We start from the raw sequence: 25,460 nt of genomic DNA, 5'->3' as shown, positions 1-25,460 counted from the left end.
GGAAAATCCAGTAATAACTGTTGATGCCATATCTATCTGGTAAAAAATTATCCTATTTTCGTGTGCTTGCAAAATTGCAATTCAAAACTGAGCTTGTGATGCTTTGCTTAAAGCCTATTTGGATATAACCTATAAGCACTTTTGATAGTTTCTTTATTGAAAATAAAGAATATTTTTTAATAAAAAAGTTCTTAAAAACACTTATGACGTATAAACACTTTTCAGTGTTTCTTTATTTACTTATACCATAGTAAATGTGATCCCAAGTGCACTATATTGAGTAAACATAGAAAAATTCAAAATCTTGTTTCCATGTCTGCAGTATGAACTTAAATGGATGGGATGCCATGATCGCAATTGGGTTCAATGCTGCTATAAGGTGATATTCTCAATGATTTAGTATCCATGTATTCACAACTAGCATATAGGGGTTAGTTATTAATGAATATTCTGAAGTACTTTAAATTGTTTCAATTTATGGACAGTGTGAGAGTATCAAATGAACTAGGGGCTGGGAATTTTCGGGCTGCAAAGTTTTCAGTGTGGGTGGTTTCGATCACATCAGTATCCATAGGTATTGTTGCCATGATCATAGTGCTAGCAACAAGGGGTTACTTTCCATACTTGTTTACCACGAGTGTTGCAGTTGCCAAGGAAACAACTATGCTTGCTGCTTTGCTTGGTGTTACAGTACTTCTAAACAGCCTTCAAATGGTCTTGTCTGGTTAGTCCCACAAAAAATGAAACTCAGTCAAATTACATCATCTAATGAGATTATCTGGCATATGCTGACAAATCTCGTAAGATAACTGAGATTATCTGACATATTCTAGCATATCTTACAAAATATGTCAGAATATGTTAAATAATCTCATTATTATCCAATTAAGATAAAACACACACACATACATATATATATATATATATTATATATATATTATATTATATCTTTGTTGGCCATGGTTTCAGGTATTGCTGTTGGAGCTGGTTGGCAATCTCTAGTAGCATACATCAACGTTGGGTGTTACTATATTGTTGGATTACCAGCAGGGATAGTCTTGGGATTCACGTTTGGTTTTGGAGCAGAGGTATATATTCATAATCAATTATGATTATTAATTTTTATTGTTTGTTAGTGGTAATTGTTTTGCAAATTATTGTTGTTGCATCATAGTTTACCTTTTATTCTTACTGTTTATCCTGCTTGTGTAATTCAGGGTATTTGGTCAGGGATGATTGGAGGCTTAGTTTTGCAGACAATAATCCTTATAATCATCACTTCAATAACTAACTGGGAAAAAGAGGTTGGTGCTTTCCATATTTAGTATCTTTTTTTCTTCTCTTTAATTTATTCTTGCTAGAGTTTAAGGTGGGCCCAAAAGTAAGTGTTCCAATTGAGTTGAGGTGATGAGACTTGGCAATCGTCTTGTTTATTATTGTATTATGTAACATATTGTTTGTTAAAGTTTAATTTGTTGCATATGGATTTCACAGGCAGAAGAAGCTGAGAGTCGTGTGAGAAAGTGGGGAGGATCAATTTTGTGTGAGTAACGACTTTAACCAAGATCGAATTATGAGAAGCTACAAATGTGTCGCACAACCTCACTCACCTAAATTTTTATGACTCTAGACAATTAGATTGGGACTCGATGAAATTGCATCAAGAATTGGAACTTGAAAATTTTCAACGTGTATGCTCCTATTAAAGAACACACTTGTACTCATTGGTGAGTTCTAAAGTCAATTGCAAAATAAAAAAATAAAAAAAAGTCTTATGTGTGTGACCTAGTGTGATCAACGAGAGATGAAGACCCTCTCTAATTGGATTAATAATTGTTTCCACCTTTTACAAGGGTGGTGTGGATGATGCCTATCTCACGAGCTAAGGAATGGTTGTGCCTTTCATCCTCTAACCGCTTATGAAAGTAAAACACGTAATCTCTGTCAGAAAATTTGTTCATGCTTTGTTCACAAACACTTTTATTCTCTTTTAAGGAAGGGTGAGGTTCATGCTTATGCACAGTTTAAAAACAAGAAAACAGTGCAATATATATTGAATTTACTCACAACTAACATTTTTAAATGAAACTAACATATTTAAATACTTTTGTAATAGTTAGGGTCAATATTATTTAAATCCTTGATGATATTTGAATGTAAATACTTTGTAAAGGTCACAATTGTACACACATTTGCTCTAAATGAATATAAGGTAAACAAAATTCAATACACAGCTCATAATTACCTGGAAGATATATGAATATGAGAAGCTATTACTGGACATAAAGTTATGACTTTAACCAACCATTTTTCCTATTAGCAATGATTTTGTTCAAACTAAGAGGATCAATAAAAAGACATAAAAGACAAATCTAAGATGAAGACATTAGCCCCTATGTATGAGAAGAACTACCTCAGTGCAACATGATTAACGGAGTTGATAGTCTTCCATAGCTGAAAAGTGCAATCAAATCTTTAGATTAATGTATTCTATCTGATTTTTGCTCAAAAAATGTTTCTACTCCATAAAACTAAAGGTTAGATTAACACAAAATGTTAGATTAATATGTTTACTGCAGTAAATTAATTTGTTCCTCACTTGTAGAACATTATTTGGATCATTAGTGAGTTGTGTGGTATAATTTGGTAAGGTTGCAGTTGATTAAAATTTATGCCTCCAAAGAGTACGGGGTCTACTGCAAGAAAAAAAATAACTTTTTCTCACATCTCTTGCATTTTTTCAATTTTTCAACTTTTCCTTTTTCATTATATTTGGTTGGTTGAACAAGGCAATCACATGAAGTTGACAAAGCTTTGCCTTGAGTGGAGTGAATCACAACAATGTGATAAAAATGTTAATGGTATGTTTGGTAAATGAGAAATAAAGGAGAAATAGTGAAGTGAGAATGAAAATAGGGAAGAGATGGAAAATGGTGTGTTTGATTGTGTGGAAAGAGAAATGCTAAGAGTATATTTCTCATTCATATCCTTTTAAACACATTCTTTTTTTATTGGTTGAATTTTATTAAAAATAACAAAACAATGGGATCTCATGTTTTTTCTATTACTTTAAATTATGATTTTATGATTTTTAATTTTAACTAATGTGAGAATGTGCATTTAAAAGAGTGTTTATATATATATATATATATATATGAGGAGGATCTGTTTATCCCGTTTAATAATTCATGTTTTATATCAAATTTCAACGATCTAACCGTTGAATTAAAAAATTTTAATGCACAGATTAAATTTGTAAATTTTTAAAAAAATTGAAAATCATTGGAATCTTCGTTTCATTAATTCAAATTAGTGGATAATCATAAAAATATGTTATTAGTCAATTTGAATTAATGAAATAAAGTATCAAATAATTTTCAAATTTCTTAAACATTTAAAAATTTGATTTGTGCATTAAGAACTTTAAATTAAATGGTTGGATTGATATAGAGCATGAATTATTAAACAGAGTAAGTCTAGATAGACTTATTCCTGAAGTAAATGGATCTATATATATATATATAAGAGATGATTTAGGAAGTGTGCTGTTAGCATATTAGAAAGGGGACCCCTTTTCATTTCTCTACAAATTAGCTAGAGCGAAAATTCTGCATAAACACACACCACCCATTTTAATGATTAAAGATAATTTATAACCAATTATTAATACTCTTATTTTTCACATATTTTTATTTACTTTATTTATTGTTTCTCTATTTCTATTTACTCTAATTTTTACATATTTTTTTTTCTTTCATACCAAACATTCAAAATACTAAGTATTTCAAAACGAGTGAGGTTCAAGTGAATTCATACATTTAAGGGGAGTGTTTACCACTTAATATGTGGTTTGTTGTTCGAATGTTGAGATTGATGATCACTAAACCATTAGATATAGTTTACCATTTATAATTCGTTTGGTTGGTTCCAATTTACTTACCAGTTTCAAAATGGTTATCAATGTTTGTAGTTGAAGGACTCATTTTGGGTTCAAATACATTAAGTCCATTGAGTTCTAATAGGCCCAAATGTTGGTTCAAAATAACACTATTGGTATTTATAGGTTGATAATTAATTGCATAATGTTCTTGTTCATCTTGCATGTTGTTTGGTTGGAGAGGAGAAGAGATGAGACGAGGGGATGAAAGATAATTTTAAAAACTTTTCTTGTTTAATTCAAATTTTAGAAAGAGGGAGAAGCAAAATCTCTCTTCATATAATTTTAACTCTCCTTCAATATAGGAGGATTTGGAAGGAAGGATAGGGATTTTAAAATATTTTTAGTATAACATAGACTAGAGATTGTTTTATATAGACTTTCTTTTCAATAATTTTATTTAAAAATACATTTTTTTTGTTTATTTGAAAAAGTTTAATATATTTATGAGTTGCAGAAACTAACATAATTCTTATAATTTCAAGTCTAGTAATAGGTGCAAAGATTTTAATGAAATATATACCCTTTTTATTATAGCTTTGAACTACTAATCTAGTTGTATTTCTTACCATCTTAACCTACTCATTTAACTTATTTATGAAAATTCATATAATTTTAATGATACTTTGATGTTTAAATTTTGGAATAAATGTCCAAACACCATTTCTATCAAACTAATGAAGTTCTTCTTGCATAACAAGAATCCAATCGTTGTCTTTAAGAGCTTTGCTTATCGTCATTGGCTTAATCTTTAAGACTAAAGCATAGGAGGCATTATTTTTGAATACAAATCTTGTCTTTATTCTTTCAATCCTATTTCCTAATATTTGATATTGAGGATAGTAGTTAACGAACTTCCAATTTCTATGAGATTTGGATGCATCGTCTAACTAATTTGTTTACCCTTTAGGCTCAACAATTTGATGGGAAACAACAACACAATAACAACACAAAGCAAGTTCAAACAGTTAACGCAGTGGAAATAAATCCTCCTAACTTGTAAGAATCTACGAGGAGCAATGACTAATGAACAACAATAGTAAATCACCAAAATCACACACAAAGACACCAAGATTTTAATGTGAAAAATCTCTCAAAGTAAGAGTAAAAATCACGAGTCATCCAGACCAAAGAAATAGCTCCACTATGATCAACGAAGAATATAAAAGAGTCTCAATCAACTGTACAAAATAGTTCTAACACCCAACCAAATAACAAAGCAATAAAGCTTACAAAAAGAGAACAAGGAAGATGAAAAACTTCAAATACACAACTAAAGTGCGAACTGAATATCTCGCAACTCAGACCTTGTATCAACAATCCAACCATTCAGAATGAAGAACCAAAGATCCTGGACCTACTGTCAAATTTTCAACTCGATCCAATGATGAACGAATCTGTAGTATCGATTTTACAGTCATAGTTTTTTGTAAAAACAAGAATGACTTTCTCTCTTCCTCTCTCTCAAAGTGTTGGTGTTCAAAGTGACTTCTTGTAACAACCTGTTAGGTCTCACACTGTCTATAGTGTTCAGATACAAGTATAAAATAAAATCTCACTACTAAACAATTATATATATAATGAGAATATACAACTAAAAGGTCCCATAATATATATAACTGAAAGTAGGGAATAATACCCTATACAACAACTAGGTAGTCAAAAGCTACCAATCAACTAAATACAACGTCAGCCCTCCTCCTGAGTCCCAACCAAAAAGAAGCTCACCTAGTCCATCATAGCACCTAATCCTGATCTGCTCGCATACCAAAGTATGATCATCGCAGTCCCAACCACATAGGAAAAACACGCGAGGGTAAGCTCACAACAATAATCATAAAAAAATAGCATCAACATATAATAAACAATAATAGAATTCTACTTTCAGCTTGTAACTTAAAGCAACACAACATCTACAACAATAAATATACAATATCATCTACTAGCAACAACATTTTCAACACATCACACTTTACTCAAATTGGCCGCTTGTAATTGGTATAACTCGGCCTGACCCCTATACCATGGTTGCTTCATATACGTGTGCCTCGACCTTGTCCACACACGGGACCAACCAAGTCCTAAAGGAGAACAACACATCATCCACTCCAAGGGACAACTTTCCAAGGAGGGTTTTTAAACAAATTGGACTCTCAGAGCACCACAACTATCTCAATCTGCACAATGGGATGAGTAACTTTGAAAACTTCTCCTCTAGTCTTAGTGATCAACAACTCATCACAACACAATCACATAGTATTTATCATAATAGCTCAACTATCAACTCATTCATACAACATTATATACAACTTGAATGCAACAACTCATGCAACATCAACTAATGCGTCGTCACACATATACAACTAGGAGATCTCCAACAACTGAGGTTGAGCAGTCTAAGTGGCATAAATCCTACCGAATCCAACGTTTGACCTATCTTAACCAGGTCAGGTATAGGACATCATTAGGAACTCTGAAGAGAACCAGGTATAAACAACAATAGGCGATTGCTCAAATGTGCCACTTAGACTCGGAGGTCCAGTACTACTGTCAGGGTAGAAGGATTTGGGTATGAACCTACCACGGCCTTGGTCTGCATAACCAATCCACATATGGGGTTAGTCCGCACACTGCCCTCCAAGTACCACGCACCCTCGAGTACCTAGTCAAAGACTACATCTATAACTAGACACCTTACTCAATTTGGTCATTCAACCATGACATGTTTCGACTACTTCCACATCGTCCACACAGTACTAAGAGATTCAACTTTAAAATAACTTTCAACTTATCACCTTAGTACTATGTATCTCAACATAGGACATATATCTTCACCATATGTCCCCAACTTTTCAACTTTACAACAATAGGCAACTTTATAATAATGCAACAATAGGCATCTTACAACAATAGGCAACTTACAATAATACAACAATAGGCATCTTACAACAATAAGCTACTTACAACAATACAACAAGAGGCAACTTACAACAATACAACAATAGGCAACTTACAACAATACAACAATAGGCATCTTATACCAGCTTGACAACTTTCTATTCAACTATACAACTATACAACTTTAATAATTTTAACAACATGTAAACAACTTAATTTCATCAACCACACAACCTATAAACAACTTAAGCCAACAACTACTCAACTCATCTTCATCAGGCAACTTAACAACTTTACAACCTTATAAACAACTTCAACAATATACAACATATTCGACACAAATTACAAATCAACCAACATATTTAAAGTTCATCTATCATGCCAACTTACACAATGTAAACAACATAAATCAACTTAAGCACCCAACAACTCAACTATTTCAACAAAAAAACACAATGCATAAAGCTTCCCTAACCTGAATATTGGCTTCGAATAGCCAAGAATTCAGGAATAAGAAAAACTTTCCTCCGAGCTTGACTCCCAAACTTCAATCCTTCAAAATCAAGCTTCCTAGAGGACCAGAGTCCTTCTCTATAAACTTATCTCCCTCTTTCTTTCCCTTTCTCTCCCTCCTTAACGCCTATTTATAGAGGTCAAGAGTGGCCAGAACATCCCGTTTCAAATTCGGAATGGCCCATTTTGGGCTCCTTCATCATATGTAAAATTCACATGCAGAACGACCCATTCTGAAACCAGAACGGCCCGTTCTGAAGTTGAATTTAACTCACAACAACCACATTTGGAATGACCCGTTCTAGTCTAGGATTTATAGGCCAATTTAGTAGTTTGGAACGGCCCATTCTGGGCTACTAAATCACCCATTGCCTTCTAAAATACTTACTACGTTACACTTCTAACCTTCCCTCTTTTTCTCCTCTTGTACTTCAGACCCCTCTTCACTTAGTTAAGTGAAACATTAAGTGGACTTTTCAATTTTGGACTTTTTCTCTGCATAGGAAAGGAGCCCAATACCCAACACAATTGTCTTCTCCTTTGTGTTTGTCTCAACAGTTTTCTCATGTTCAATCTACAAATCTGCAAATTATTCTTCTAGATTTGATAATATCTTATCAGTCATCAAAATATCGTTAAATTTAATATGGATTGATTCCTCTACAATAAAGTTCCTAGAGTTAAAAACTCTATATGCCTTTGATGTGTTAGAATACCCAATAAAAATACCCTTATATACTTTAGAATCAAACTTTCTAAGTTGATCCTTAGTATTGAAAATTAACATTCACATCCAAATGGATGAAAATATGATATGTTGGATCTTCTACCTCTCCAAAATTCATAGATAGTCTTATAAAACATTGGTCTTATCAATATTTTGTTTTCAATGTAGAAACCAATATTAACTACTTTTGCTAGAAGTGATTTGATAAAGAGTTTTCATAGAGAAGAGTTCTAGCCAATTTTTTTGTAAAGTTTGCTTATTTTTATAAACTACCTCATTTTGTTAAGGTGTTCTAAGTGAAGTTATCAAAGATACCATTCTTTTCACAAAACATTTTAAAACCTGAATTTTCAAATTCAATTCCATGATCATTTTTTATGACAATAATGCAAAAACCTTTTTTATTTTGAACCCTGATATAGAATACCTTAAAGACATTGAAAGATTGTGTTTGTGGGCTAGAAAGTATACACATTTGTATTTAGAATAGTCATCTATAACGACAAATCCATATTTTTTACCTTCTATATTGAGAGTTATGGTTGGACTAAATAGATCCATATGAAATAGTTTTAAAGGTTGGGAAGTGAAAACAATCTTTTTTAGATTTAAAAGAAATTTTAATTTGTTTCCCTTTCTGACAAGATTCACAAAAAAGATGTGTTTTCCAAGAAATCTCAGGTTGTCCTCTTATTAAGCTTTTCTTGTTTAGTTTAGAAATGTGTTTTAAATTTAGGTGTCCAAGCTTTTTATGCCAAATTCATCTTTCATCTTCTCTAGAAACCAAACATGTTACATTTTGTTTGCCTAGATCATTGAGATTAATCTCATAGAAATTATTCTTTTTATAAATAGTAAAAAATACAAACTCATCATATTGTTTGACTATGCATTGGTCTTTGTCAAAAGATACAATATATTTGTTGTCACAAAATTGACTTATGTTAAGCAAATTATACTTTAACCGTTCAACATATAACACATTATTAACAGTAGGTATAGAGTTCTTACCAATCTTACCTATACGTCTGATTTTTCCTTTACCATTGCCTACAAAAGAGGTTGTTCCTTTATAGGGTTGAAGATCTAGGAACATAGACTTTTTTTTCCGTCATGTCCTATGAGCAGCTACTATTTAGGTACCAATGTGAATCCTTTATTTTCCCCACTAAGGATATCTACAACAAAAACTACTTGAGACTTTGGTATTCAAATCTTTTTGGATTCTTTTTTGTTAGTACCCTTGACCTTAGACTTTTTTTTTTGTTTTTTATTTTTGCGCCTGCTAGGAAGATGATTACTTTTTCCATAGATATTGTAGAGAATAGTCTTAGATGTAGAGAATGGTGTTTTAGACTCTATCTCATTAAACCTAAGACCACTTTTGTCAGATGATAATCTTTTATGCTTTAGAAGCATATTCCTTTTAAAAGACCAATCCACAAATTTAGCAAGATCCATTTTGAGTTGTATGTTTTCGACTTGCAATCTTGTAACCTCAGGTGGTTCATTACTTATGGTTTTGTGTTTGAAAGTCTAGATCTCTCTGGTAGTGTCTAACAAATCACTCTTGGGTTTTTCATTTTTCATCATTAAAGATTTGCATTTATCTTTAAACTTTTTATACTAAAGGTTGATCATGTGAGAGTCTTTCAGAAAAATTTCATAAGACATATCTTTTTCATCAAAACTTTTAGAAGAGCTAAAACAAGAGTCAGAGTTAGATTCTACCTCTAATTTGTTTCATTTGCATCTACCTCGAGACAGATGTTAGCAATCTCATCGTTTGAACTGCTACTATTGCTTAAATCTTCCCAAGTGCCCATCAAACTCTTTTTGTCCTTCTTCTTGTTGTTCATCACTTTTCGAGTGTGGGACATTCATCCTTCATAGTTTCACCAGTCCTTAGAGAAAAAAAATCATTAGCTTTTAAACAACCCTTATTATTTAGATAGACTTCATGAACCCTTAAGGTTTTGAGGAGTTCATCTAGTGTAAGAGTTTTAAGGTGGTGAGCTTTTGATATAGAGGTGGCCTTTAGTTCCCAGACCTTTGGAAGACTTTCCAATATCTTGAGATTGTTGTGAGTTTGTGAGAACTTAGTTTCTAGGGATTTTAGCCCACTAAGAATGGTTTGGAACCATCCAAACATTTCATCAATGGTTTCATTATCCTTCATAAAGAACAACTTATAGTGTCTTTAGAGAGTGACAGTTCGTCTGAACCTTATATCTTCAATCCCATTAGGAGTTACCCTAATGGCTTCCCACATTTCTTTAGCAATCTTGTAGTTGCAGAACTTGTTGTACTTCGTTGGAGACAAAGAGTAAGCTAGAGTGTATATTGCCTTTGTGTTGAGCTATAAGATGTTGTAGTTTTACTACATGTGTTCATTCTCTGATTTGGTTATAAGGAAATCACCACCTGTGATGATCTTCTAGAGATGGTATTGGGTAGAGTTGATGATCATTTCCATCCTATCCTTTCAATATGGGTAGACTTTTCCATTAAAAGTCAGTGGCCTCATAAGAGAAGCCCTTTTAGGCAAGTACCGACCTTTATTACTTCCCATTTTAGGATATTTTCTTTTAGCAAGGATAGATGCTCAACACTTTTTTGAAACACTGAAGTAGTAAGAAGACCAATACCTTAGAAGTGCAGACAAAAAAATATGAGCAAAGAATACACAATATTTTTATACTGGTTCATGTTAACTACCAAGACTACATCTAATTCTTGATCAACTTGATCAAGTTCCACCATCTTTCACAAAAAAATACAAGTATTCTTTCACAAGTCACTTCTGGCTCAACCTAAGTATTATTTGACTGGCTTTTTCAAAATACTACTTAAGTATTCTTGGAACATAAAGCCTTTACAAGCTTCAACAACCAAGTATTCTTTACAACAAAGTCTTTTCAGACTTCAAGCAATAACACAATTAAACTGGGAAATCACTTGTTATTTTGTCTTACTTTCAATATGTGATACAACTAAATTAAGTATAGATCTTTTTACAGAAAGAATGAGTTAGTAGATTTTTTTACAATTCTTGTTCTCTCCTTTTTTGAGTTTTTGAGCTTCTTTATATAAGTGTTTCATGAAAATGACTCTTGCAAATCCTTTAGCATCTTTCACAAGATTGTTTCGCCTATCTTCATCTTCCTTCCTTATGGATAAAAGTGTTTGTGTTTGTGTTAGTGATAGTCATATTTTAGTACATTTTTCTTTATATGTTTTTGCCTTATTTGATTTCTTTTAGTGTCATATATTCATGTATTAGTTTAGATTTGTGTTAGTGAGTCATTTATAATTTAGTTGTAAATTCTATTAAATTCCCGTAATAATTTCTTATTTTGACACAGTTTCTTGTGTAGGCCATATCTACTATACAACTTAGAATTGGGAAATATTGGTGTCCTTGGAAAGATAAGAGGGAGATCTATAAATTCTATGTTGGGAGAAAAACCCAGTTTGGATGTTTTCAGGCCCAAAATCGTGCCTCAAGAAGCTTAGATTAGACTTTAGGAATGTAATTAGTGGGTTGGACTCTTAGATTAGGCCCATTACTTTGTTTTTAAATTCATGTAATGACCCTTTGCATTAAACTTTTTAACCTCATTTTTCATATTTGAGATTTCTTTCTCAAGAAGCTTCTCTCATTTTCTCTCAACTCTTTTCTCTCTCATGAATTGCTCTCTAATTTGGCCGAGACTTTTCATCTTCTCTTCGAACAGATTTGTGCGTGGATAATGATGGAGATGTGTGGCTAATTCTCTTAATCGATTTAAGTTTTTGATTATGCAATACAATCCTCTAAAATCTGAATTCCTCTTTTCTCTTTTTTTTTGTTCATCAATTAATTTTGAATCAAATTCATGATTATGGATTTCATTTTCGATTAATTGAAGAAGAGAATTTAATTTGAATTAATTTTAGAACACTGAATTGGATTCAATTCGGATTGGAACATTACGAAATAGATTTGTTTTTGTAGGATTTTCATCGAGCACGATTGCGTTCTTCGTTCTATAATTCGAATTAAATATTCAATGATGGAATTCAGACTACATATTTTTTATATACTGCAATAATCAAAACTTGAATCGATATTTTATCTGATTGGATTTTAAAATTCGTGATTCTTGAGTTCAATTTTTAGTTTATAATTTTTACATAGAAAATGTTCGATAAAAATCCCTCTCTCTAATTTTTGATAAAATTCGTGTTCCTATGCTTTGTGATTCTGGATTTGACTTAGGTTCCCTATATTACAAAATTTTATTTTTAGGGAAAACTAGTTTATTTGATAAATTTCGGCATCCTTATCGGTTAGTGCATTAAATGTGAGTATTAAATACATTTTATCAAATTGTCACTTTTTATCTAATCAAAGATGTTACTTGTCACCTTTAAGAGACCAAACAGAAGGAACTGTTGCGTGTGTTAGTAAAAAATAACTTTATAAGACTTTGCTTATTTCAAGGGATTTGTTTGTCCTTTCTTTGACAAAATCATGTCTCTATTCCTTTTCGAGATGCAAGTATCAAAGAAGTTTTTTTTTTATATGTTAAAGAATAATATAGACAAAGATAATTTGGTTATTATACATCATAAATGATACATCAAATGCATTAGTCTTACACAGAAGAAATGATTCATTTAAGAGACTATACGTTATCCTAACCAAATATTTATTATGTTTCATCCTATATAGTATGATTTAGAAAACATTTCTCTAGTAAAAATGTCTAAATTTGTTAGTATTAAAATCAATTCCCTGAGGAATCCTAGATCATCTTTAGATCTAAGAGGACCTACTCTTTTATGTAGGATTACAATGGTTAAAATCGTACTCTTTCATGTAGGGCAATAGTTCTAACTATACCCTTTCAAGAAATGTTGTGATGCACCTACCAATTAGAATATTTTACTATTACAAAGTCAATTATCAGTTTTGGAACAAACTTTGTTTTGGCAGCTATTGTATAAGATGTTCATTTTAACGCCGATTTATTTCTTTATTGACATAGAAATGACAATATTAAAGTCGAACTAGTAAAACTATTTATATTGAAGAAGCAAGAAAACAAATTGTGAATGACTAGCGATCATTGTAAACTTTGTTACCAAAATAAGCCAAGTTAAAGAAGACAAGGTAAAAGCAATATCAAAGGGTCTCAACGACTTTAAAAAGTTAAAGAAGTATGAATTATTGATCATTTTTAATATAAATTTTAAATTAATTTTCATAAAAATAAATAAATTTATTATATACTAATATTTTATCTTATGTAAAACACCACCACCACATCAATAATAATAATAATATATTATTATTATTAAATAATTGAATAACTGTAGAACATGTTTTAACTCGTTACTATTTTCAAATTATCATTTTATATTTATTTTTAAATTAAAATTTATTAGTTTAAAAAAATTATCAATAGTTAAAGTAACATAATATAAATTTAACTCGTTATCATTTTCAATTTATCATTTTTTATTTCTCTTGAGAAAATATTGAGATATAAATTTACAAAGAAATATGAAAACAAAAAATAAAAGGAGAAAAAAGTTAAGAATTGTTTTTTAGAAAAATCTTATTAAAAAATCATAAAAATATTCACATTAAATAGTAATTCCTAAAAATACCTTTAAAATAATTATATTAATTTATATATAATAATAATAATAATAATAATAAATCTATACCATAAATATATAAAATAAAGAATAATAATTTATAGTTAAATGATAATAAAAAAATTTATTATTAGAAGATATTATATCGAATCCAACAAACTTTGAGGTGCTTGGACCGTCTGGCGTAGCAGCCAGTATCGTTATTCGTTACCGCGTGACAACCCCCACTTCATTAATTGATCACCTTTGTCTTTGTCGGCATCATTCACACAAGTCGAACTCGTCCAAAACAGTCATAATTGCTCATTCTATTTTAGAGAAAAATAATATTACAAGAGACAAAGAAGAATGAGTGAGCAATGATTCATACAAGTCGTAATTTTTTATTTTTCTTTTTGTCTTACAAAAAAATAAGAAAATTTAACAAATGTGATAAGTATTATAAGAAAAGAAAATGAAGTCATAATTAGAATAATCCCAGGCTAAAAAGGTTTGAGTTTAGACTAAAATTAAATTTGAATCTTCATATTTAATTAGATTAGTTTGTGGTTTGGAACTTGAAGTTTGAAAATTTTCATCGAATCCAAGCTAAATTAATTCAATTAAGACAAAATTTATTTGTTCTAGTTACCGAATTAAAATTTTTTTTTTTGTAACTGTGGAAAGTTAAAAAACAAAAACACAAAACGAAAATACCAAAGGAAGGGGAGGTGTCGACAAGACAGCTATGTAATTCCCATGCAATCAAACGTGAGTTGTTCAATCACTTCATTAGGCGGTGACATCCAAGTGAGCTCTCCTCCGCTGCTGGTTTTCCTAGCAAGTATGTCTGCTACCTTGCTACCTTGTTTGCTTCTCTATTTATGCAGTTGAGTTTAGTATTTTAGGTTCTTCTCCGGAAGTGGTTGATCTCTTCAATAACCTCAAAATGTAAGTGTCTCGGGTTATCACCTTCGATTATTCCCTTCATGGCTTCTTGGCAGTCAGTTTCGCATATGATATTTCTCCAACCTTTGTTCCAACAAGTCTCCAGGCCAATTTTAATGTGTCTTGCTCCATCTGAATGTGTCTTGTCCCACAGGAGTTAGGGGAATTTTGACTCTGAGGATTTTTTGCTCAATGTCTTTAGTAATATTCGTGTGCAGGATTGGGAGATTCCATTCATTATTCGCCCAGAGGTCAACCAAATTGAGTTGGGTATCAGAAATATGCACAAAAGGGACTTTAGTGTAGAGAGGCCCAACTCCAAGCCAATTATCATAAAAGACAGAAGATCCTCCCGTGCCAAGTTTTGGTTTGAAGCCAGATTTGAGAAATTCCACAGCCTTATTAATACTTTTCCAAATGTAAGATGGGCACTTGAAGGTCAGAGGGATCAAGATGGAATTTGATTTCAGATATTTGTGCTTTAAAAATTTCACCCAGGGAGTTTCAGGAGTCATGATATATTTCCAAATTAGCTTCCCGAGTAATGCAATATTCATGTTTCTAGCTTCCCTTATGCCAAGCCCACCATGAGCCTTCGGCTTTGTAACTTGGGACCAATTAACTAAATTCCAACTGTGAGAGGTACCATCTTTAGACCAAATACATCTGCGATAGAGTTGGTTGAGGAGGTCACAAGTTCTCTGAGGAAGCCAGTATGCTTGCATAGTATACACCGGGATAGATGTGATAACTGATTTAGCCAAACAAGTCCTCCCAGCTCTATTCAAAAGTTTTCCTTTCCAAGAGGCAATTCTGCTTCTAACCTTGTTGATTACATGCTCAAAGTCCTTATTAGTAGCTCTTCCGCTGATAAGGTTATGCCCTAAATACTTTCCCAAAGAGTTAGCTTTCTTTATCCCTAGTAGTTTTTCAAGCTCCTCAAGTCTCGAGTTACTTATATTTTTCGAGCAAACAAATTTGGATTTCTGTTGGTTTATCTTGAGGCCAGAGGCTCTGCAAAATTCCTCTAGTGTCCTCTCCATAACTCTGGCTTGGTCTTCCGTTGCTTCACCAAATAGTAAGAGGTCGTCGGCAAACATTAGATGTGAAAGAGGAGGGCCACCGCGAGAAAGGTGTGCAGGTTTCCAGCTATTGATATCCACTAGCTCACTAACTTTCAGCGCAAGTCTTTCCATACAAAGAACGAACAGGTACGGGGAGAGAGGGTCCCCTTGCCTGAGCCCTCTAGAAGGAGCAAATCCTTCCAAAGATGACCCATTCCAAAGTATCTTAAGGTCTGGACCAGTTACACCCCACATAATTAGTTGAGTAATCAGCCTAGGGAACCCGAAAAGATCAAGCGTTTCACGGAGGAAGCTCCAACTCACTCTATCATACGCTTTTTCGAGGTCAATCTTTACCATGATCATTCCTTTCCGAGATTTGTCATTGTGAATATTATGAACAGCCTCCTGTGCCAAGATAAGGTTGTCCGATGTACCCCTTCCAGGAATGAAGCTACTTTGAAATGGACCAATAATGGATGAAAGGTAGGGTCTGATTCTATCCACTAGGACTTTGCTGATCACCTTGTATGTAACATCGCAAAGGCTTATGGGTTTGAAGTCCTTGAAATGCATGGGATTCTCTGATTTCGGGATCAACACAATGTGAGTGTCTAGAAGTCCTTGATCCGCTCGTCCTTGAGAGAAAGCTTTCTGGACCAGGTTATGAAGGTCTCTCCCAACAATAGGCCAGAATTTCTTGTAGAAGAAGGCTTGGAATCCATCGGGACCTGGAGCTTTCAGCGGGCTCATTTTTGTGATCACTTGTTTAACCTCATCATATATCACAGGATTGAGTAACCTGTTATAGGCTTCCTCATTAAGTTGAGGACAACGTTGAACCTGAAACAAAGGTGGACTACAAGTGATATTATTAGTAAATAACTCAATATAATACTCTTTAGCATACCTTCTCAAGGTATCCGGGTCAGTGGTCCAAGTTCCGTCATTTAAATAAAGACCATGAATCTTGTTTCTTTTCCTCCTGACCAAGGTTTGGGTATGAAAAAACTTTGTATTCCTATCGCCAAACCTAACCCATTGTTCTCTGGACTTTTGGAACCAGATGTACTCTTCCTGTAAGAGAATGTTGTTATATTCATCTTGAAGAGCTTTCTCAAGTTGATTAAGATCAGAGGAGTCATGCTCTTCAAGGGCTTTATGTACACTATTTAGTCTAGCTATGACTCTACTTTTGCGCTTGAAAATGTTCCCAAAGACTTCCTTGTTGAATTTCAACGAATCTTCTTCCACCTGTTTAAGACTAAGGCATAAATTAGGGGACCTTTTCTCCCAAGCCTTCCTAACCACCTGGTTATAATCCTTATGCGAGGTCCAGGCAGCCTGGAATCTGAATGGTCTGTCGCGGTGGTTGTCCTTGATACCACCACTTCTAACAAGGATCGGGCAATGGTCAGAATAGACACGACAGAGTGCTTCTGCATAAGCCTCTGGGAAGGTGACCCGCCACGCACTATCGGCCAATGCACGATCTAACCTCTTTGCCATCCTTGTGCCCTTGTTAACCCTTATCCATGTGAATTTAGTTCCCGAGCAACCAATGTCCATAAGCTGGCAGGTGTCAATTACGTTAATCATCCTAGCAGCCATATATGGGACGAAGATGCCACCTCTAACCTCATCAACACTTATGATCTCATTAAAATCCCCAATGACGAGCCAAGGGAGGGTTATCACCTTTTTGATATTCATGATGTGATTCCAAACTTGTTGTCTTAAATGACTATGGGGGTTAGCATACACTGCAGAACAGATCCAATGAGAGGATCTCTTAGAGATTTGGAAGGTTATGGCTTGATCAAAGACACTAAGCTCTTTCGTGGTGAAGTCCCGGTTCTTAGGTGCCACAACCCAAATGCCTCCTGCCCGACCAGAAGTTTCAACTATGTGCAGAGGTTCAAAATCAACAGAGTCCCAAAACCTGGAAGTTGTAGCAAACTTGCAATGAGTTTCCAAAAGAATAAGGATAGAAGGTTTGTAAAGCATAATTAATTCACGAATTCTTCTATGTGCTTTAGCATTTGCTGCACCTCTAATATTCCAAGATAGGATGTTAAAATCTTTGAAACAGTTCATGAGATAACTAAACAATTAATAAACAAAGAAAAATCTAGTGTTGTATAGAGTCTTTCCCCTCCAAATGGGAGTTCAACTCTTGTGCAAAGGATACATCCATGTTAGGTTCAGAATGAGATCCATTGGAGATGGTATCTGAACTTAGAGGGCTACCAAATTCTTCCGTCTTTCCTTCTTCATCATCCATGCGCAGGAGATATCTAGGACCACCCAACGATACGATATTTAGGCTAGACTTCGCATTGTCTCTCGAACTCAGGACTTCCAGATTCTTGGGTATAGCCTTATCCCTTAATGCCATTATGGAGTCTTTGGTAAATATCACCTTTGAAGTTAACGGTACATTTTCCTCGGTTCTTGAGCACTTCTTGGCATATCTCAATCCTTCTTTTTCTTCCAATACCTTGGGATCAGTGGCTTTACTAGTGCTATTAAATGTGAATCTTGGAGTGGAGGCTACATGAGGAGTTCTTTTTTCAGGCTTTAGGCCTTGTGAAACTTTTTTCGATTTTTCCAGGAATGTTTTGTCTTTCTCGAATGTCGGTATTCTTTTCTTCCTTGTAACGATCAACCATTCTCCATGTGCTTCCTCTACAGGAGGGATTTCTGTTGAAGTATCATCCATCATGTGTTCTCCTTCCCCTTTGTTCCTGTCATTTTCCTCAGATGTGTTCTTGTGAGTGGCTATATTTTCATATTCCTTGGCTTCAGGTTTCTCATTTAGATCTTTTGTCTTGGTGGTGCAGTCCCTAGCATAGTGTCCATAGCAACCGCAGTGTGTACAAATAATGTGGAGACCCTCATATTCCACTTTGTACCAATGATCATTCAAGTTGAATTTTCCAACAACTGGGATGTCCAAGTCAATCTCTACGCAAACCCGAGCAAATCTCCCTCTGTTCATATTTAGAGTGTTCCTGTCAACTTTGACCGGTTTACCAATAGCTGAAGCAATGGTGAGGAGTACACTTTCATTATAAAAGACCATTCCAAGACCTGGAAATCTGACCCACACAAGTGTCTTGTTCACTTTTGCTTCCAAGGCTGAGAAATCTGGGTCCCACTGTCGAACGATTAGGTAGTGATCAAAAATCATCCAAGGCCCACCAAGCATCACTTTCTCTCTATCTGCAACCACATCAAAATTAACCAAGAAAAAACCGTTAGATATATCAATTAAGTCAAAATCGCCCTCAAGTTTCCAAGAATTTCGCAATTTGTCTTTCATCGTTAGAAAGCCAATGTTTTTGCCCAGCAATTTGATGATTAGACATTTTCTCCATGGTTTGCATAAATCTTCATATTTTTCAGAAGAGATTTTGAACTTAGGCAGAAGTCTATTGCCTCCTTCTAACTCAAGATGCATTACTCCTTCTTTCAGCAGGTTGCAGACCTCTGATGGTTGGGAAGCCATTCCTAATAGTTTGTCTTTGAATGATGCAGGCATTGGTGGCCCTACGGGAGCCAAATTTTCCGGTTGCCCTCATGACTAGTGGTCATACACCTTATCTCGCCTTGCAATCTTGTTCAAGTCTTGGAGTAGCGAAAGACTTTAACTAATCTACCGAATTATAAAAATAATATATATATATATATATATATATATATCTTTACTTATTGTTTATTTTATATAATTTTTAATATGATATTAAAACAAGATAAAAATATATATATTTTCTTTATTGATAACTTATTTTATTTTATGTTTATTTTTCTATAATTTTTATTTAATATATATCTCATTATTTTGTTTATACAAAGATATAAAAAACATTTATTTTGTGTATCAAGGAGATATTGTAACACCCCTTATTAGGAGAGAGAACCTACTCTAATATCATTTGTAACACTCTTCAAATTTGATGTCTTAGCGGTTTCATCCAACAACACTTTACACAGTAACATTTCATACAATTACTCGTTGGTCAGAATCCTTCACTGATCAGAAACCTTCGTAGGTTGTCTTTTCTAAGATGTTTGTTCACTTTTAGGATTAATGACTGACCTCACAAATCAACATAAGACTTTTCAGCGTACTTTGTCCTCACTTGCACATTTTGAGAAACTTTTCAGAAGGTCACTCATTCCTAAATCACTCCAAGTCAAACATGTTTAACTATTGAGTTCTTATGTAATGAGTTAGCGAAAAGTAGATGCATCTTGTTGGTATAGGTAGCACAATTTAATTCCTTTAAGCTATCTTCTACTATATAGTCTCACACATGTACAATATATAGATCTCTCTTACTTTGGTATGTTTAGACTGTTACAAATATTCTAACAAAGTCTTCTCTATATATACAATTAAGAGAATCAAACTTCTGTTAACATGTTTAAGGAAGTTAATTATCTAGTAATTGTGTTGAATCTTGCTAGATTTAAGTTATGCCATTATTTTAGGTAACTATCACATCGATGTGAAGTATCTATATTCATTAGTGTAAAAATTAGTCTTAAAAGCAAGATTTTAAGATCGGTTAAGAGGTAATCAATATTAAAAGTGACACGGTGTCAATAGTGTAAATAATGTGAACACTTTTAAGATCGATTATTTTATGACCGATCTTAAAATGTATGTCTGAAGCAACTTTTAAGACTGATTACAAAAGAATTGATCTTAAAAATGATATACAAGATCGATTTTTTAATACTCGATCTTAAAAGTTGTATTAGACACAACTTTTAAGACCGGTCATAAAAGAATCGATCTTAAAAGTATCATAATTATTTATGAAATGCTTCCCTTTAGTCATTCCTCCTCATGTGCGCCTCCCTTGGTCGGCCTCCCTCACTCTGCAAACGCAACCCCTCATGCCTTGGTTGTTCTCTGTTAGTCGTTCTCCCTTGTGCGTGTCTCCCTTGCTTGGTGTCTCTCCCTTGCGAATGTAGCCCTTCGTGCCTCCATCACTCCACATCGATCGTTCTCTCTCACGCGCACCTCCCTCACTCGGTCTCCCTCATTCCACGAATGCAATCCCTTGTGCCTCCATCGCTTCCCGTCAATTGTTCTCCCTCGCTTGGTCTCCCTCATTCCACGAATGCAGCCCCTCATACCTCTGTCGTTCCCCCTTGATTGTTCTCCCTCGCGCACACCTTCCTTACTTGGTCTTCCTTGCTCTACAAACGCAACCCCTCGCGCCTATGTCACTCCCCCTCGTTCGTTCTCCCTCACGTGCACTTCCCTCTCTTGATCTCTATCGCTCCGTGAACGCAACCTAAATGCGTGCTCTTCATCTTCGATGGTGTTTCTCCTGAATGCAACCCTCCGTTAGCCACCGTCGTTCATCTTAAAAATTGATACTTTTAAGATTGATTATTCTATAACTCATCTTAAAAGCCCAACTTTAAAGATTGATTCGTTAACCGATCTTAAAAATAAAAAATAATTGATCTTAAAAGTCTTTTTCCTACAAGTGATTGTTAGAAAAATTGACTAATTTTTGTCGCAGAGGTATCCATACACAAAATGAACATTCTTCTTTCAGAATATAATTTATTCCATTCACAAGACATTTGATAACACTAAATAAAATCAATAAAAAAAATATAAACTTAGAAAAATTTAAGAGTAAAATCTAAAATGCATTAATTTAAAAAGTTAAAAAATAGTTGACCGATTAAGTTAAATATGTTAACTAAGCCAATTATAGTTGACTTATTTTAAATTTAAAATAAAAATTAATTAATAAGATAAATATGAATAAATTTATTTTATTTAAATAATCAAATTAATGACATCGGATGAATCTTTGCAATAAAATAAGATAAAAAAAATAATTATTCAAAATTAGATGAAGTTTACGAAGAAACAATATTACATTTGATTTATAATTTATCACAATATTTCACCGTTATATTAATCTAATATTTAAATTAATATATTACATCTTCTTCACATTGTCCTAAAATTTATTATTAGTAATAATTATTTAATAATGATAAATTAATTTTTTTATTTTATTACTTAATAAAAATATTAATGATTAATAAATAATAGTCACTAAAAATATATTTACATTATACCAAAATTTATTATTAGTGATAATTATTTAATAGTTAAACTAATGATCTCTATTTTATTATCTAATAAAAATATTAATGACTAATAAATAATAGCCACTAAAAATATATTTATAAGAGTAATTATTGAAAATTATCAATAAAAAAATAAGAGTAACTTTTAATTCATCTTATTTGAAAATCTTAAGACATCCCATATTGATTAGAGATAAAACAATTAAAGAGTATATAAGTAAAAACAACTATTTGCTTACAAGTCTCACATCAACTAAAAATAAGATAATTAAGAAGTATATAAGTTATGAATCATTTTCTTAAATTTTTAGTGACAATAGTAAAAAATATTAAATGTCACAAAAACTTATCGATAAATGTTTCACCAACACTACATATAATGGATAATACAGAAATGTTAGTAAAATATTTTGTAGTCATTTTTATTGCCATTAAAAATAATATTAAATGTCACTAAAAGTTCATTTTGTTATAGTGACATCATATTCTTTCTACCATAGATCTATCATTCCGTTGTGTCGTGTTATTCATTACTCCGCAAGCTTTACAGCTTCATAATTGTGTTGTCCTTTACTATTGCACTACCCTTTGCCCTGGTCCATCATCCATGACTTCCTCTTGGTCACTAATGAGAGATGTGGAAGTGTTTGAATTTTTGGTACCAAACTCAATAATGCTAGACTTGAGGGGTACATTGGAAAAAATTAAAGTCACACATCGACTATAAATATAGCAACTAAAAAGTATATAAGTAGAGGACAATTACTTGCTTACAAGTCTTACATCAACTAAAAATAAGACAATTAAAAAATATACAAGTTATGAATCATTTTCTTAAATTTTTAGTGACAATAGCAAAAAATATTAAATGTCACAAAAACTTGTTGATAAATGTTTTACCAACACTGCATACAATGGTTAATATAGAAATACTAGTAAAATAATTTGCAATCATTTTTATTGTCATTAAAAATAATATTGAATGTACTAAAAGTTCATTTCGTTATAGTGACATCATATTCTTTCTACCATAGATCCTTTATCATTCCGTTGTGTCATGTTATCCACTACTCTACAAGATCTACAACTCCATAATTGTGTTGCCCTTTGCCATTGCACAACCTTTTACCCTGCTCCATCGTCTATGACTTCCTCTTGGTCACTAATGAGAGATGTGGAAGTGTTTGAATTTTTGGTACCAAACTCAATAGTGCTAGACTTGAGGGGATATATTGGAAAAAAACTCAAGTTATACATAGACTATAAATAAGGCAACTATATGGTATATAAGTAGAGGACAATTACTTGCTTACAAGTCTCATATTAACTAGAATAAGACAATTAAAGAGTATATAAACTAGGAATCATTTTCTTAGATTTTTAGTGACAATAGTAAAAAATATTAAATGCCACAAAAACTTATTGATAAATATTTTACCAACACTGCATCCAATGACTAATATAAAAATGTTAGAAAAATATTTTGCAGTCATTTTTATTGCTATTAAAAATAAAATTAAATATTACTAAAAGTTCATTTTGTTACAGTGACATCATATTCTTTCTACCATAGATCCTCTATCGTTTTGTTATGTCGTGTTGTCCACTACTTTGCAAGCTCTACAATTCCATAATTGCGTTGTCCTTTGTCATTGCATCGCCCTTTGCCTTGCTCCATCGTCTATGACTCCCTCTTGGTCACTAACAAAAGACGTGGAAGTGTTTGAATTTTTGGTTTGAAGGAGCCAAATGGGATTCAACCGAAGGAGATACACTCCTTAGTCACATTAATTATAATCAATACTCTCATTTATTATCTTAGAAATATTTTTTCATTAAAAAATAATAATACATGATATATCACATGTGATATTGGTCCATCTTAAAATTTTCCTCAAAGTTGTAATGATATGATATTGTAAAACCTTAATGTGGTCACACCAACACTCGATTTATTACAATTTTTTTTTGTATAATGCTAAAATTTGAAATTTCTGTAAATGAAGAGCATAACATTAAAATTTAAAATAAAGATAATTATATAAACTCCTAAAATTATATATCAAATTAATCATTGTTGGTGTGGTTGGTAAATAAGACAAAAATAGAGAGATGACTTAAAAAATAAAGAGAAGAGAAATATGTAAGAAATAATATAAACTAAAAGTTGTTTAGTTGAAAAAAAGTATGATAGAAGTTAACATTTTAAGGGGTTATTTAGTTTAAAAAATAATATATAAAGTTAATTTTTCATTAATAATAATAATTATTATTATTTAATTTATTATTACTATTATTATTATTATTATTTAATTTATTATTATTATTATTATTATTATTATTAGAAAAAGAGTCACTTCGTGCCTTTCTATTTTAAAAAAGTAATGAGTAATTACTCAGAGAGATTTGAAAACCAAATGTTAAAGTAGAAAAAAAGTGATAATAAATAATAATGAAAGAAAAAGTGATTTAAAGATAGTTATAGGAGCCAATTAATCCAAAATTGATGTAAATTAAAAGAAAATATCTCTTATATATTAATAATATTATAATATATAGGACTAATCAAAATTAGTTACTTCGATTGAACCCTTTAAATTCAAAGAAAAGAAATCAGATGGGATAATTGAGTTATGATTTTCATTGATTTACACATATATTAAAAATAGTTAAGTGCGTATATATTATGTAGAAGAATAACATTTTTTATATAATAATGTCTTGCAATAGTAACAGAAGGTTGGGACAATATATATATATATAGGGAAGGGATCCGTTTATTCTAAGAGTAAGTTTACCTAGACTTACTCCGTTCAATAACTCATGTTCTACATCAAATTTTAACGATCCAAACATTTAATTTAAAGTTCTTAATGCATAGATCAAATCTGCAAATTTTTAGAAAATTTGAAAATTATTTGATACTTCGTTTCATTAATTCGAATCAACATATAAATGATTTTATGATTATCTGTCAATTTGAATTAATGAAATGAACTATCAAATGTTTTTTAAATTTTTTTAAAAATTTACAGATTTGATCTATGCATTAAGAACTTTAAATTAAACGGTTGGATCGTTTAAATTTGATGTAGAACATGAGTTATTAAACGAAGTAAGTCTTCCTAGACTTACTCCTAAAGTAAACGGATCTCTCCTCATATATATATTTGAGGAGGGATCCGTTTATTCAAGGAATAAGTCAACCTAAACTTACTCCGTTCAATAACTCATGTTTTACATCAAGTTTCAATGATTCAACTGTGAGACCCCGTGCAGATTTTCTTCCTTTCCCCAACTCTCTTTCTCTCTAAACTCTCATACTCACTCTCTTCTTCCCTTTTTGCTTTCCTTGGTCCCAAATTCTCTGAATTCTTTGGGGAGTGTAGGTGCTGATTGTAGTGTTGAAAGCCAGTTGAAGCTCTCCTTCTCCGTTGGTCTCCGTTCGTTCTTCTTCCTCTTCTTCTCCATTTCTTCTTCCCGGAGCTCGGATTCTTCGTACCGAGGTAAGGGAAGCTAGGTTTTTGCTGATTTTGGCTGTAAATGAGTTTTAGGAACTCATTAGTTGTTTCATGTTTGATGATTTTTGCTGAGATTGAAGAAATTAGGGCTT

General features: G+C 32.4%; 1 protein-coding gene across 1 annotated transcript in view; it reads left to right on the top strand.

The window, feature by feature from the left end:
• The window catches only part of LOC109815210 (protein DETOXIFICATION 33), a 6,185-nt gene extending 4,401 nt beyond the window's left edge, over nt 1-1,784 (top strand). Inside the window, exons 4-9 of the mRNA XM_020379859.3 lie at nt 1-39; nt 323-379; nt 486-724; nt 970-1,088; nt 1,218-1,304; nt 1,495-1,784. The exon at nt 1-39 is cut by the window's left edge and continues 48 nt beyond it. Of these exons, the coding sequence (XP_020235448.2) occupies nt 1-39; nt 323-379; nt 486-724; nt 970-1,088; nt 1,218-1,304; nt 1,495-1,551 (598 nt within the window). The 3' untranslated portion in view covers nt 1,552-1,784. The remainder of the gene's footprint in view (nt 40-322; nt 380-485; nt 725-969; nt 1,089-1,217; nt 1,305-1,494) is intronic.
• The last annotated feature ends 23,676 nt before the right edge of the window (nt 1,785-25,460 follow it).

This window comes from Cajanus cajan, chromosome 9 (assembly GCF_000230855.2).
Source record: "Cajanus cajan strain Asha chromosome 9, NIPB_CcT2T_4, whole genome shotgun sequence".
Taxonomy (NCBI): domain Eukaryota; kingdom Viridiplantae; phylum Streptophyta; class Magnoliopsida; order Fabales; family Fabaceae; genus Cajanus; species Cajanus cajan.
The sequence above is the reverse complement of the archived record's forward strand: the minus strand, read 5'-3'. Positions and strand labels throughout refer to the sequence as shown.